Source organism: Lampetra fluviatilis, chromosome 17 (assembly GCF_964198595.1).
Source record: "Lampetra fluviatilis chromosome 17, kcLamFluv1.1, whole genome shotgun sequence".
Lineage (NCBI taxonomy): Eukaryota > Metazoa > Chordata > Hyperoartia > Petromyzontiformes > Petromyzontidae > Lampetra > Lampetra fluviatilis.
Window position 1 is genome coordinate 1,141,828 of NC_136291.1, and position 15,714 is coordinate 1,157,541.

At 53.8% G+C, this 15,714-nt stretch overlaps 1 protein-coding gene across 1 annotated transcript; it reads left to right on the top strand.

The window, feature by feature from the left end:
• The first annotated feature begins 562 nt into the window (after positions 1–562).
• On the top strand, positions 563–9,107 carry LOC144936807 (uncharacterized). Its single transcript, XM_078863968.1, has 2 exons — positions 563–1,104; positions 6,644–9,107. Exon 1 carries the CDS (start codon positions 647–649, stop codon positions 1,082–1,084), a length of 438 nt encoding a protein of 145 aa, XP_078720094.1. The 5' UTR covers positions 563–646; the 3' UTR covers positions 1,085–1,104; positions 6,644–9,107.
• Positions 9,108–15,714: the final 6,607 nt, after the last annotated feature.

Sequence of the window (15,714 nt, forward strand, 5' to 3'; positions counted from 1 at the left end):
TCACATCCTCGTCAAAGGAGCACGAGACGGGCACGATCAGACTGGAGTGTTTGGCGATAGCGAACCGGGTAACGTACACTCGATTGCATCTCCGATTATAACGGTTGGCTACGTACTGAGCGAAAGAAGTTCAAAATATGTACATACATAATAAAGGCCGTCGTTCAACCCGTCACCACCCAACACAGCCAGTTTAAAAAAAAAAAATTCAGATCAGAATCTTTATTTAGACTGCAAGGGGAAATCCGATGGGCTATAAAGCTGTTTTTCTTCACAGATGTCCAGGAGGGTCGGGTAAGAACGTAACAGCAACAAACAGTGCAGACACACGAGAGCATTGCAAAGTACAGGTAAGGCAAATAAGACGTGGCCATTCGTTACCACTTGAGCACACGTTGGAGAGTAAACCCGCAACATTCACAATTCGATTGTTTATGTGTACGCCTCCAGTGACAAGCCCCGCCCACGTGCGATTAACATAACGAGCCCCGCCTCCACGTGACGTCACCCCGCCTGCGGTATAAAAGGCGGCCTTGGGCGGAGCCGCTATTCATTGAGCCGGCGACCCGCGCCGGCCACTCCCAGAGGAAGTATCGCTCGCGCTCTCGCTCCCCCCATCACAACAACAACAGCAGCAGCAGTGACCATGCCTTGCCGAGAGTCTTACGAGCCCTTCAAGGCGCCCTCGACGGGAGATCGCGCACCATCGCAGGAGATGGACGAGCTGGTGCGTCGCCTCGGCGAGACACTGCGGCTCAAGGCGGTCCGGCCGGGCCGGAGGAGTCTCGGCCGCCGGTCATCCCCCTACTGCGTCCCGTCGAAGGCGGCCGCGGGGTCTGGGGGCGCCGGCGCGACCGGGCGCGGCGCTGCGAGAGGGGCGACCGGTGGCGCTGGCGCGAGGAGGCGAAAGGGTGGACGAGGCGGGGAGAACGGGGGCGGTGGTGAGGATGATGACGACGAGGAGGAGGTGGTGGTGCTGGATGACCCGCGGGAGATGCTGCGGGAGTTGCTGTTGAGCGGCAACCTCATCAAGGAGGCGGTGAGGCGCCTCCGCACGGCGCCGTGCTGCTGTCCGGACTCGTGATGTGCAGCAGCGACGATGGGGTGAGGATTGGGAGCGGGGGGGATGCGTCTCGGAGGTCGGGGGTGGGATTGGGGCCTCGATGGGCCATTGGGGTTGTGTGTGGATTTCAACCTGGGACGGGATTGAATGAGGTGGGGGTTGGATCGGTGGTGGGATGTATTCCACGGTCAGATCGAGCTGAGGTCGGGATCGAATTTGAATTTTGGAGATTGATTCTGGCATGGAATATGGCTGAGCTTGCAATTGGTTTGGACTTGGACTGGCGTTCAATTGAAAACTATATATTTTTGAAATGAGATCTGGGATTGGATCATTGGTGGGACTAATAAAAGAGATGGTAGGTAATCAATGATTGAGAATGTGGCAGATTGCTTGGAGTGTGAAACTGAGGTTAGGTTGAGTCGATGATTAAACCGCATTGTCACGGCTGGAATTGGGATAAACATGGAATGAGACGAAGCTCAATCAGGAATTGTCTAGAACGGATGGGATTTAATTATTGCAGCATGGTCATATATTGAGGTTTTTTTTTATTTAATCATCCCGGGAATTTCACCCACGCGTAATTCTTGTAGGGAATTGTAATGGCATCGAAACGGCGACTGGATTTTAATCGCGGGCTGAGCAATGAATGAAATTGAGTCTGAGATCGTGAGATGGGATCTCAGTTTCACTCCGTCTTTACCCACCCGAACTTACCGGGAAGAGGGTGGCGGCTTGTGGATGCCTTCATCCAGCAGTGGAGAATGACCACGGCCGATGATGACGAGTAGTCACCCCACCACCTTCATAAGACCCCAAAGTAGAGCGCAGGGGGTGTTTATGGGGGTTCTTTGTTTCCCCTTACACCCAGCGCTGTTCAGCAGCTGTACCATTGAATGTTAAATACTCAAACAAAGCGATTTGTGATTACAATCCTGGAGGGGGGTGTGGGTTGGGGGCGATGTTGTGTCGGTGGTGCGCTGTATATGCCGTAACGCGTCTGTCTGTAATTAATTCGTGCAGCACAAGAGACGCAGCAGCAGCAACAACAACAACATGTTATTGTTGTTGAGGACATTGGGGCACGGTGGATGGCGCGCCAGCCCGGGGCGGGGCTGCGCAGCGACCTCTAGCGGACGTGGGCGGGGGGTGTGAGGACGCGGGTCCCTGGCAAGGGGCTCTTTAAATGTTGACTTTTGTACAAAATTATTGTTTTAACTATTCTTATTTTGGTCGCCGACCCCTTGTATAGAACGTCATTGTTGTTGTGATGCTGCTGCTGCTGCGTTTACAGTCGTTTCCAACGTTATAGAGGAGGGCCAGTACCCGAAACGTCGCCTTTTTTTTTTAAATATACATTGTAATTTTAGGGCAGCGCTATGGACGGTAGGATGTGTTGGCCCGCGTCGTCAGAACGCAAGACCGCGACATGGCGACAGCTTTTGGGAGGCCGACATCAGCCGTGGATTGACCATGGTCGAGAACACGAGCCTCATGGCAGGCTGGTGCTACTGACTGGGTCTCCACTGGGGTTGTGGCAGAATGGTTGGACGGCCTTGAGAGAAGGTCCGAGTCCATTCATTGTAGTTGGTGGCAGAATGGTTGTTAGTGCTCGCTAACAGCACTTGCCCAAACAGTCTGTTTTAATGGCTATACGGGGGATCTTTGTCTTTGTTAGTGCATTACGCTATGAACCCCACAAACCTGACGGGGGGGGGGTCCATGCTCATCCACGGTTCACGTCAGTGGCGAGTAATATCTAAACTATTCCTTTGCCTCGCTCCTACTTCAACCCGTACTGACCGTCGTGGTGAAGTATGGTCAAAACAACCACCACTGCACCCCTCTCCATGACCGCCACGGCGTGTGAAAGACCTCCATCCAGCAGTGGATTGGCAGGGCTCCGCGTGGTTATTTACGTACCGTGGTATATTTGTTTTGCCGGTATTTATCCACACGGCGTGGGCACGCGGTCGAAACTTTGCCGCGTTGTTCCAAACCTTTCCCCAAACATCAACAGTTCAACTGCGCGCACCCGCCCACCCATTCATTCTCTCATTCCTTCCCAGAAACGCGTTGTTTGCCGATCGTGAAGCTGCGGTCTTGGGTTCGCTTCCTCAATTGTTGGCCCCAGCAGACATTATTTATCCATCAAGTCGGCGTCTTTTTGCCTTCCCAAAGCTATTTTTTGTTGCAACAAGGAAACGACCTCTGCCCACTGCGGACCGGTTTTTTGACACACTCCGGGTTTCATCAGCGGAGCCTCGACTCGTTAAACAAGTGCTGCTGCATTGCACGATGCTAATGGAAAGGCGATTCCGCACGTAAATTATGGGACCCAAAGCAAAAAAACAATTAGAAGTTACTGCTGTTGTGGAGGTCGCTCCTACTCCTTTGCTGTTCTCAGTGTCTGGAACTCTCCCCACCCCCCACAGCCGGTCCGTGCTGTCTACTCCCTCGTCCCCTGTTCCAGCCAAGGCTGTGGACCGCCTCTGCCAGACTCCCCCTGGCTGTCCCCTCTCTCTCTCTCTGTGTAAGCGGCCCGGCGACAGAGCGGGGGGCCACTCGCTATCCGACGGTTGAGAGTTCAAACCTTGGTTGTGGTGTGGGAGGGGGGGTCTATTCGGCTCATAATTCTTCCGGCAGTCAATAAAATGAGTACCAATTTGCGAGGAAATAAAATAGTGGTTGTCATAGTAATGTGGAATTTCCGCCACTGGCCCAGGGCTTCAAATAAATAGATGCGGTGTCGTTGGGTGACTTCCGTAGTCATCGCTGCTGCTGTTGGTGATGTGGTGTTGAGAGCGAATCTTGACCTTGCCTTGATCCGGTTTCCTCGAGTGCAGTCCAGGACCACTTGCGGTGATCGGTGTGCATTGATGATTGGGGAGAGACTTGAGATATGCTGCATTCCTGAACATGCCGTGCCAGTACCCTGTGTTCCTTCCTGCTTATCACTCACCTGCGCTGGCCACAATGGACTCTCACCTGCATATAAACAACAAACTCGCTCGCTGGCCGATGGTGGCAGAACATTTTGTAAAGATCTTCTATCGATACTGTCTGTTTGTATGTGCGCGTGTGTTCCGGCGATCTGAGTTCGATTCCCACTCACGGCCAGCACCCAGTGACGATTATCTGAACCGGTTCTGATCCACTCGGCCTTAAATGGGTTCCTCGTGCGATGTGTAGTAAACATTGCCACTAGGGAGACAAAGGCGGCCGGGCGTGTTGCTAGTCACCCAGCCCCTCGTGTGCCACAGTGCCGGCCTTCATAGGTGCTACTCGTGAACAGAACTTGCCCCAACAGGTCTGTACGGATACACGGGGGATGTTGGTCTTTGTGTCTGCGTGTGTATCTCGTCGACTCTTTCCTGGTTTTTAAAGGTCATGTGCATCTGTGGTTAAAAACACAGCTGCACACGAGGATGGAAGCAGCCTAACCTGTGTACGGGCATATAATCATTTGACCATACTTCACCACGCTGGTCAGTGCAGGTTGGGGACAGGGGGATAGGGGGGGCGGCCCAGGACTGGTTCAGCTGTCACTCGCCACTGATGATGGCAGTTGAACCTGCGTGGGGGTGGTTTGCTCACCGCGCGACATTATTCAAATGGACCTGTTAAGATGAACAAATGCACGAAAGAAATTCGTGTTTTTTTTTATTTGCATAACTGTTGAATCATTTCCCATGCTTACAAAATTGGATCAAAGGTCGTCGGCGTCGTCATTGGCATTGCGGCCTGCAAATTAATTTACCGCTTCCCCATTGGAGCCGCTTTTGGTTCAACGAAATTAGACATTGGTCGTTTTAGTTCTACTTGCTAGCAAAAACATGAAAAAAAATAGGATGCATGTGAATTGTTAAACAAACCTCCGCGGCTCCACCAGCATTATTTCGCACGCAGTTGGGTTGGATTCCCAGCCACGGCCGGCATCGGAAGCAACTGATACTGGAACTGGTTCAGGGGCCCATCCACCTTTCACCAAACCGCAGTGACCAGCATGGTGAAGCCGGTGAACGTTTGTGGATGGCGTTGGTTGTGCTGGCTGGCCTACGTTGTTGCTGGATTTGGAGCGCATCGATGAGTCCGGTGTTCCTGTTGTTGTACAAACTGTTGCGTGTCCCGGGGCACAGTCATCGCCCATTTCCCCTTTCGGTGAGTCGTGTCATCGTCGTGGCGGTTTCTAAAAATGACTCCCTTCTTTCACGAAAACAAGGCCGCGTTTCCTGGATGCCTCCCCGCCTTCAACCGCGAGAAATAAAAAAAACCCAACGACGCAACAAAGCAACGGCATCCTACGCTCGCCCGCTCGTGTGCACTCTCACTCTCAAAGATCCCTGAGGCTGTTGGCACAAGTGCTGTTAGTGAGCAGCATCTATTGAAGGCCGGCATGGTGCACAAGGGGGTGGTGGGTGGTCAGAACCACACCACACACACTCTAACGTGCACTGCACGCAAGCTCACTCTTGCGCACGGAATGCTGCAACCCTTCCCTCCCAACGGGACTTCGTTTCAGCTGGGTCGCTCTGGTTCTGTGACCCGGACGCTATCTTTCCACCTGGCACACCACATCCAGTATACCCCTCTCGCTATGACCGTGTGGCCACTGCTAGTCGCGTGCAGCCTGCTCCAGTCGACCAGCGAGCTGGAAAGCGTTGAATGAGAAGTGAAGCTGTGCACGATGTTCGCCTGCACCCTCCTCATCGCTGTGGCTCGATTCTGCTCCTTTCCGTAGCTGAGTTTCTTCTTTCCCACAGAAGCTGCTAAGCCTCTCTTTGTTACAACCTGCAGCTGTAAACATTGAGCCAGGCGTTTGTGGTCAGAGGTCATGACCCCGAAACCGGTCGTCCACCCAACAAAAGCAGCTGCTGGGCTTTAAGTCGATCGGCGATTAATTTGATCTGAGCACACCACATCCAACATACTCGTTCGCTACGTGACGATTTAACCCAGCGACTTTTGAAATCGCGATGACGTATTTGTGTGCGAAGGCCACACTTGAGTCAGACTTGAGGGGGGGGGGATGCTGCTACCTCGGGATGTTTGGCCAACACCGATGACTTTATGTGTTTTTGTAGCTCTGGGATTCGAGTCTCGAACGCATCCGTTGTGCCGCAGCGTTGCCCGTTCTGGATGCGGACTGGAGGTTTTTTTGGTGGGGGGGTGGGGGGCAGCGGAGGAAGTGTTGCTGTTGCGTTTCTGACGACGATCGCTCATCACGGGAAAGTTGCGGGGGCGCCGGCTGTTGTTGTTTTTTGCCGCCGGCGTTTGTTGGCGCGAGCGGAATGGGCGAGCCGTGACTCGCGCACGAGCGCGGGGATGGGGGGGGATGGGGGGGATGGCGCGAGCAAGCAGCAGCCGCGTCTCGCGGGGACCCGTCCATCGACGTGCTGGATCGCGCGTTGTGCAAGAGCCGCGGTGGTGGTTGTTGTTGATGATGATGAATGCGGCGAGTGGGGGATTGCAGGTTTGTGCGTGCGTGTGTTCTTAATTACGCTCTTGTTATGTAACCGGTGACGTATCGATTTATATAAATGTTTTCAAATCTCTGTTTGTTTGTGCGATCTGTAGGAAGCGAGAGGGGAACTTGATGTGCAAGGCGAGACCCGCCTCGTCCCGCAAGTCGCCTGACCTTCGATCCTGCGGGAAGGGTGACCCCCCCCTTGACCTTGCTGTAACGGCGTGACCCCTGACCTTGCGGACTGCGACTCCTGCTAAATCTGCAGTGAAGGCGAGGGGGCGGCGTGGTTGGTGGGGCAGGAGGCGAAGGGTGCACATCTCACCACCAGGGAAGACGGCGACGGCGCCCTGCGGTTCCGAACATTTCAACAATTACATGCGGAGACTTTTTTTTTTTAAACCAGCGATTTGAAGAAGATGACAAAGGGGAAAAGCTCTCTCGTCGTGAACTCTGCTGTTCTGTCGGAGGGCGGCCGAGTGACCTTTCTGAGCGAGACTTGACCCCCCGACGGCGAAACGAAAGCGTGTTGCACGGCAGCCCCAAGCTCGCTCGACACCGTTGTCGCTTGCGTGTGGACACAGTTTAGACCCGCCCCTTTCCCGCTCCGCTTTCGAGCCGGGGCTGTGCCGAGCCAGCCCGGCGTGGCTCGGGATCCGCCGGGTGGTTTTTCCACTGCAGAAGCAGAGCCGAGCCGTGCTGACGACAACTCGAGTTACGGGGTAGATGGCGGTGCTGCGTTCGACCCCGTACTCGCGCACATCTCGCGCACATCTCGCGCACATCTCGCGCACATCTCGCGCACATCTCGCGCACATCTCGCGCACATCTCGCGCACGCCGCTGCAAACGTACCATTATCCCCGCCCCCCTGGCCCTGCTGGGCTCCGAGTGGGAAGCCTTGTGAGGAGGCAAGCCCGAGCATAGTCTGGCCATGACTGGGTTCTAAATAACCAGCGGGGAGCAGAAACTACCCCGCGCTGGCGTGGCTCTGTGGCAGTGGACAAAGGGGTCTGTTCAGCACGGCTGGTGAGGCTGGCAGCTCTAGAGCCGTGCTGCAGCTGTGGTGGGGGGAAGGGGCGGTCTGCTGGAGAGCGTCTTGAACCGTCTCGCTCCGTCGTGCCGAGGCGATGCGACGGGACGGCAAGAACCCGAGGTTTGTGGTGATCTTGTGGTTAATTTTCAAAATTGGTTGACTTCACGACATCGATTCTAGCTTTCTCCTCCCCCCCCCCCCCCCCATTGTGATCGCCACGACGATTAGGGGCGGCTCATGATTCAATGGAGATTTTTTTTATGACATTGCGGTGTTATAGCGCCTGCAATGACGTGTACGAATCTAAAATAATGTAATGCAGATCCTCGCGCTCAACCATCAATTGTGATCGGAGAAATCCAAGTTCTCCCCAACGGTCGCCGAGTTCATTGCAATTAAATCGCGACGGAAGCCCCCCCCCACCCCACGGGGGCTACGTGGTTGGTGGTGGTGGTGGCTGCTAAGGCATTGGCACGAGGGAGCCGTGAGCCCGGCACTCCGCTCCCACGTGCAGTTTTCAAAGGCATTCTCTTTGTGTGTGTGTGTGCGCGTGTGACTGAGAACAAAAGTTGCACAGTCTAAAGGCATTGTTGTGTGTGTCGCTGTACAAGTACAATTCTTAATGTGTGTGTGAAACTGGGTGTGACACTTTGTGCGGCTGTGTGTGTGATACGCTCACAAACACACGACGGTCCGAGCGGTATGACCCGATCTCGATTCCTGGCGGCAGCGCATCGGCGGACACCCTCGCCTTGAACCGTGTCGAGCCTTCCGGAGGCACAACTGAACTTTCTGTCCTCCAATAGGTGCTCGCCAACATCACTAGCACCAGCAGCTTGACTTGGGGTCGTTGGGGATGTGCGTGTGTGCGCAATAGATTTACGAATTACGATTATTTCCTTCGCGTATTGATTGCTATTGCAGTCCCTTTAGAGATTATTTAAATGACCTGTACATTTTAATGTTATTGTCCGTGCAGATTTTAGCAAGGGGGAGGCTATGCATCTTTTGTTGCACACACAGGCTTGTGGGAGGGGTGGTGGGCTATTGTGGGCCTGTGAATTGTCTTTAATAAAAAAATTAAGTTAAAAAAAATCGAGCGCAAAACTGGGAGTAAGAATAGAACCACTCAGGTCTTGTTTACATTGAGTCGCTGGGTGCCGCGCTCTTCCAAGGTCACTTACACACAGGTGTCTGTAGGCCGGTGTGCTGCCTACGACCTGCACGCGTGTGGTCCTGTAAGGGTGCCCCACCTACACGTTTGTCGCCTGTACAGGTGTGTGCGCGCGCCTGTACGGTTTGTGCTACCTGTAATGGATGTGTTCCTGTGAGTTGTGCGTGTTCCTCTCGTGTATGTTGCCTGATAGGGGTGTGCGCGCACCGCCTGTAGTGGTGGTGTGTGTGTGCCGCCTGTAGGTGTGTTTGCGTGTTTTTTTCCTGATGTTCAGGGCTCGTTAATGAGTGTGTTGGCGTGCTGTTGTCAGCCGTCCGTCTGTGCATTCTTGTACATTTTCTCAGGAAAATAAAACTGTTTCATGTTGAGCTGCCGCCTCGGTGTCATTATTATTATTGCTGCTGCTTCGGTAATCGATGATGGTGTCGGGGATTCTTCCCTCGTGGTTTTCTTCTCCACATGGACGGGAGACTGGAGTATCGTGGCACGGGGAGCGGTGAATTGAATCAACCGCCACCGTGGCGAGATGCTAACTACCTCGCCTGGTGTACAAGGAGGTTGTAGACAATCCCGACCCTGACGCCGAGCTCGATCCTGACGCCTGCTGTTCTCCCCGTGGTCGCGTGGATCTTTCTCCGGGCCCTCGGGGTTTCCCCTCCATTTAGAAACATGCGTTTAGAGCAGTTGGCTGCTATAAATGTCCACATTATAAGCCACTTCGTTGAGCTATCATTTGTTGCCAGGTCGCTTCTGAAAAAGCTATTCAGCTCGGTGGGCTTTACCTAGTAAACTAAGCTTTGTTTTATGTTACCATCAGTCTCGCAGATGGAGAGTATATGAGTGTGAAATAATATATTTGTTTGTGTGTAATGGTTATCGCACTGCCCTATGAAGCCAACTACCCGAGTTTGATTCCCACTCGTGAAACGGTCCTGGGTCTCCCCTAGGTTGACTCGGCCTTCAACAACTACCGAGTGCAGTGTGTCCACGTGATCACTGGGGAAACGAAGGCGGCTGGGCATGTTACTGGTCACACAACCCCCTCGTGCTGCGTTGACCTTCAATGGGAACGGCGCTTTCCCCCAACAGTTTCTTAAAGGCCACGTGGGGCGGGAAGGGGGGGGTCTGAACGTCGTTTCTGGGACGTGGGTGGGAGGAGCGTTTCTGTTTTGTTGGGATTTTTTTCTTGGTCTCTCGCGGTGGAATGCAGGGAAGCGTCCAGGAAACGCGGGGCCGTGTTTTCCGTGAAATCGAGTCTTTTTTTAGAAACCACCACAACACGACCAAAAGAGGATGTGGAGAAAGCGGGGTGTGGGTGACGAGCGTTCGACAATGCGAGCATAAAACCCAGCGAACGTAAAACGCGGACAACGTGGGGACAACCCTGGACATCTGTGACGTACATCTTGATTGCCTATTAATAAAAACTGGGTACAAACTGAGCAATCATTGGAAGGACGTTATTGACCAGTTTAGGTCATAACTGGCTGTGACGTTCCCTCCCTACCTACCTGTTAGCAGTCATTTTCAACTCTCTGAGTTACATTCACCAACACGGCCACCGTTAGCTGTGTTCGTAAATAGCGGCCTGCCATCCTTGTCCACCTCCACGTGGCGATGCTCTCTCCGAGCTTACATTTACAAGCAAATCTCTTACATTGACATGCTAATCTCTCTCACTACAATGGCCACCCCCACAGCTTCGTTTGTCAAGATTTACCCGATCTTACATTAACATGCAAATTTCATCTCTAGCCGCTCCCACTGACCCTTGGGCTACACCCATCCCAAACCTTTAGAACTCCTTCCCTTAGCAGCGCTCCCACCAAATATTCTCGCCTGATGACGATTGCTTGTGTTGCGATCGAAACGTCGTGATAGTTATTTTTTTTTGCATATTTATTATTATTATTTGATCTATCTACGTGGCTTTACCGAAAGACCCAAGAATATGCCGATTCATAGTTCCCAGATTTCGCACAATTTGGATCGAACGCATTTCATGTAGCAGCTGCCCCGGAGTGTCTAACAGCCCCAGTTTCGTCTCTCGACATCTCCATTCTGCCATCTTTGTCCTCGTTTAAACCACAAGTGTAAATGTTAATTTACAACACAATTGCTATTATTACATTTTTCTAAATCCGTAATTGAGGAATGCTTTGATGTAGTCTCCTGGCCGAGTCGCCCTTGAAGAAGAGCTTCTTAGCTCACCGGGTTTCACTCGGTGGGAAATAAACTTCTGATTCTGGCCAACGTTGTCTCAACGTTGTCTCAACGTTGCACGTTGACTGGGAAGTCACCACGAGCTGCAGAGCTCGTGGGTGAAGTGACACGTTCAATGTCGCGGATGCACCGATATTGATTTCAACCTGGCACGCGCCCTGCCGGCTGTGACTTTGCGTGCTCTCGGTTTTATTGTTGTTGGGGCATTAATTTCTTAAGAAGTTGAATTGCACCGATTGCGTTGGTCTACCACCTACCCCTTTCATCGGCGTTACTCCACATTCCCAGCAAGCAAGACCTGCCGACTCGAGTCCCGACCCCCCCCCCCCCCCTCTGGGATGGTCCTCACGCCATCCTAGAATCTCACCCAGATGCGGAAAAACGCTGTGGGCGAGCGGTGGAACAACGGCGGGCGTCCAAAATTAACGCTTCATTCGAGACGCAAACAATCGCACGCCACCCGGTTTTGACATTCCTCCTTGCTCCTCGAAGACTGGGGTGGAACCATCGATCGCAGCTGATCATCAACAGGCTGATGTGCACACATCTTCAAAGGCGGGAAATTAAAGGCAAGTCACACGTGTGCGATGTGATTGCGCAAATAAAACTATGGATCCTATAAACAAAAAACTATTCAAAGCTTTTTTTTACCAGGCAAGGCCCAATTGAGCTATATAGTTCATTTTCAGAAGTGACCTGGTCACAAATGAAAGCTCAATGAAGTGGCTTATAATGTGGACATGTATAGCACTTCAAAGGCATGTTTCTAAATTTGGAGGGAAAACCAGAGGACCCAGAGAAAAGTCCACACAACCACGAAAACAAGCAAACTCCCAAATACACAGGCGTCAGGGTTGGGATCGATCCCACGACCTCCTGTATACCAGTTAACATCTCGCCACCGTAGCGCCTATGGTAAACCCATAGAGACACATGCAGTAAAGACAATCCACAGCAGTGCTATTGTGTTCATGCAACTCAAACTATGGAACTCGAGGCCTATTTGTTTGTCCTGGCATACGCTGGAAAATAAGCATTGACATTATTATTTAATTTAAAGCTTTCGTGACAGCAGGGACTCATATTCTTGGTTCTTTCGGTGAAGTCACGTAGAAGGGAAATAATAAAATAATAAAAATATAAAACAATTACATTTTCACGACGTTTCGACTGCAACACAAGCAATCATCATGGGGTGTGAACTCCACAGCAAGAAAATTGTATTGTTTTATATTGTTGTTTTATTATTTCCCTTCTACGTGACACTACCAAAAGAACCAAGCATATTTACATTATTGTCCAACTGACGTATAGCGTTGTGGCGATTCCACCACCGCTCCTATGAAGGTTCTCCAAAATCTGAAGAAATGTTGAGATCGTGGTCTGGGGTATGAAGACCAAACTGATTTTTAAAAATTGTAATTTATTTTTTGTGATTATTTTTTCCCTGTTATGTGAACAAAAATTATCGTTATTTACGTATAAATTAGTTTTTTTATATTTTCTAAGTAGTGGGGTTTTTTTTTATTCCCTGTGTACGGAACTGGATAATTGGTGTGTAGCGTTGTGGGATGCAATTGCATGAATGACGCTCTAGAAAATGAAATTATTATTTCTAGTAATCCACTGCAGGCTCTGCTCTTTCAACGGAGGAGCATCAAAACTACACAAACTCTCTCCTGGAGCGTCCTTGTGGCTGTCAGACCTCGACATTGGCATTCAGCTCGATCTGGCGAATTGGGAAGCATTCCGGCTGGTTTGGCCATAGATTCACATTTATGAAAATCTGGAGAAGTTTCTTGGCTAAAACGTTAAACCGTCACGGTAACATATCGTTGCATGTTAAAAGGGGATAATTTTTTACAATCATGTCAACTGGACATCTGTGAAAAAGATCTTCATAGATCATCGGATTCCTCCAGTCTCAAGATGTATGATTCTGAGATGTCTAATAGCAATGCACGCAGGGCCACGATACGCAGCTAACGTAGGCTACCAGCAGGTGGCGCTCGTGACGCGCCGTGGCGCCCAACATCTGTCCACCTCATTCCTCACCCGTCCAGCCACCCACCCCTCCGACAAGTCACCCACGCATTCATCCATCTTGCCAACCATCTATTTCCTAGAATCACCCACAAATGTATCCATCCTTTTACCCACCCATCTATCCATATAATCACCCACACATTCATCCATCCAGTCACCCACCCATCTATCAATCTAATCACCCACACATTCATCCATCGAATTAAGTCACCGACTCATCCATCCGTTTAGCCATCAAATTACCCGACAATCCATCGCCAAATAACCACATGGACCCGCAGTGGACTGGCAAAAAAGCGATGTCCTGTACACAACCGTTTCATTGCTCGCCCCAACAAGAGTGCATCGGAGAGCTGCAGCCCCGATACCCGCTGCCACGGTCTGGTGACAAAAGAGACATTGGGACTTCCGCTGCATGCGTCTATTGTAGCATTACCATCGCCCGCAAAAGCAACGTGGGCGCATTTCGTAATTACTGCGAAATTGGCACCGCGCGCGACCCGTAGCGCCCCCCCCACATCCTCCCGTACCCCTTCCCTTCACCTACTTCCACAAACGCGTCACCCACCCTACCCCCACCCTCCCCAATAAGCCCCGCCCCTCTCTAGTCACGCGCGTGCGCAATGAGTCCGAGAGGGGAAGGGGGTGGGGAAATCGCGAGGGTTATGTGAGGGTTGGGACGGGGAGAGAGTGAAGGAGAGGGGGAGGAGCTGGAGGGAGAGGGGGAGGAGCTCCAGGGAGAGTGAGGGAGAGGAGCTGGAGGGGAGAGTGAGGGGAGAGTGAGGGAGAGGGGGAGGAGCTGGAGGGAGAGTGAGGGAGAGGGGGAGGAACTGGAGAGAGAGTGAGGGAGAAGGGGAGGAGCTGGAGGGAGAGGGAGGGAGAGGGGGAGGAGCTGGAGGGAGAGGGGGAGGGAGAGGAGCTGGAGGGAGAGTGAGGGAGAGGGGGAGGAGCTGGAGGGAGAGTGAGGGAGAGGGGGAGGAGCTGGAGGGAGAGTGAGGGAGAGGGGGAGGAGCTGGAGGGAGAGTGAGGGAGAGGGGGAGGAGCTGGAGGGAGAGTGAGGGAGAGGGGCTGGAGGGAGAGTGAGGGAGAGGGGGTGGAGCTGGAGGGAGAGTGAGGGAGAGGGGGAGGAGCTGGAGAGTGAGGGAGAGGGGGAGGAGCTGGAGGGAGAGTGAGGGAGAGGGGGAGGAGCTGGAGGGAGAGTGAGGGAGAGGGGGAGGAGCTGGAGAGAGAGTGAGGGAGAGGGGGAGGAGCTGGAGGGAGAGGGAGGGAGAGGGGGAGGAGCTGGAGGGAGAGGGGGAGGGAGAGGAGCTGGAGGGAGAGTGAGGGAGAGGGGGAGGAGCTGGAGGGAGAGTGAGGGAGAGGGGGAGGAGCTGGAAAGAGAGTGAGGGAGAGGGGGAGGAGCTGGAGGGAGAGTGAGGGAGAGGGGGAGGAGCTGGAGGGAGAGTGAGGGAGAGGGGGAGGAGCTGGAGGGAGAGTGAGGGAGAGGGGGTGGAGCTGGAGGGAGAGTGAGGGAGAGGGGGAGGAGCTGGAGAGTGAGGGAGAGGGGGAGGAGCTGGAGGGAGAGTGAGGGAGAGGGGGAGGAGCTGGAGGGAGAGTGAGGGAGAGGGGGAGGAGCTGGAAAGAGAGTGAGGGAGAGGGGGAGGAGCTGGAGGGAGAGTGAGGGAGAGGGGGAGGAGCTGGAGGGAGAGTGAGGGAGAGGGGGAGGAGCTGGAGGGAGAGTGAGGGAGAGGGGGTGGAGCTGGAGGGAGAGTGAGGGAGAGGGGGAGGAGCTGGAGAGTGAGGGAGAGGGGGAGGAGCTGGAGGGAGAGTGAGGGAGAGGGGGAGGAGCTGGAGGGAGAGTGAGGGAGAGGGGGAGGAGCTGGAGGGAGAGTGAGGGAGAGGGGGAGGAGCTGGAGGGAGAGTGAGGGAGAGGGGGTGGAGCTGGAGGGAGAGTGAGGGAGAGGAGCTGGAGGGAGAGTGAGGGAGAGGGGGAGGAGCTGGAGGGGAGAGGGAGGGAGAGGGGGAGGAGCTGGAGGGAGAGTGAGGGAGAGGGGGAGGAGCTGGAGGGAGAGTGAGGGAGAGGGGGAGGAACTGGAGGGAGAGTGAGGGAGAGGGGGTGGAGCTGGAGGGAGAGTGAGGCAGAGGAGGAGGAGCTGGAGGGAGAGTGAGGGAGAGGGGGAGTAGCTGGAGAGAGAGTGAGGGAGAGGAGCTGGAGGGGAGAGGGAGGGAGAGGGGGAGGAGCTGGAGGGAGAGTGAGGGAGAGGGGGAGGAGCTGGAGAGAGAGTGAGGGAGAGGGGGAGGAGCTGGAGAGAGAGGGGGAGGAGCCGGGGGGGAGAGTGTGCGAGCGAGGGAGAGGGGGAGGAGCTGGAGGGAGCGTGAGGGAGAGGGGGAAGAGCTGGAGAGAGAGTGAGGGAGAGGGGGAGGAGCTGGAGGGAGAGGGTGAGGAGCCGGTAGGGAGAGTGTGCGAGCGAGGGAGAGGGGGAGGAGCTGGAGGGAGAGTGAGGGAGAGGGGGAGGAGCTGGAGAGAGAGTGAGGGAGAGGGGGAGGAGCTGGAGAGAGAGTGAGGGAGAGGGGGAGGAGCTGGAGAGAGAGGGTGAGGATCTGGAGAGAGAGGGGGAGGGAGAGGGGGAGGAGCTCCAGGGAGAGGGAGGGAGAGGGTGAGGAGCTGGAGAGAGAGGGGGAGGAGCTGGAGAGAGAGGGGGAGGAGTCGGGGGGGAGAGTGTGCGA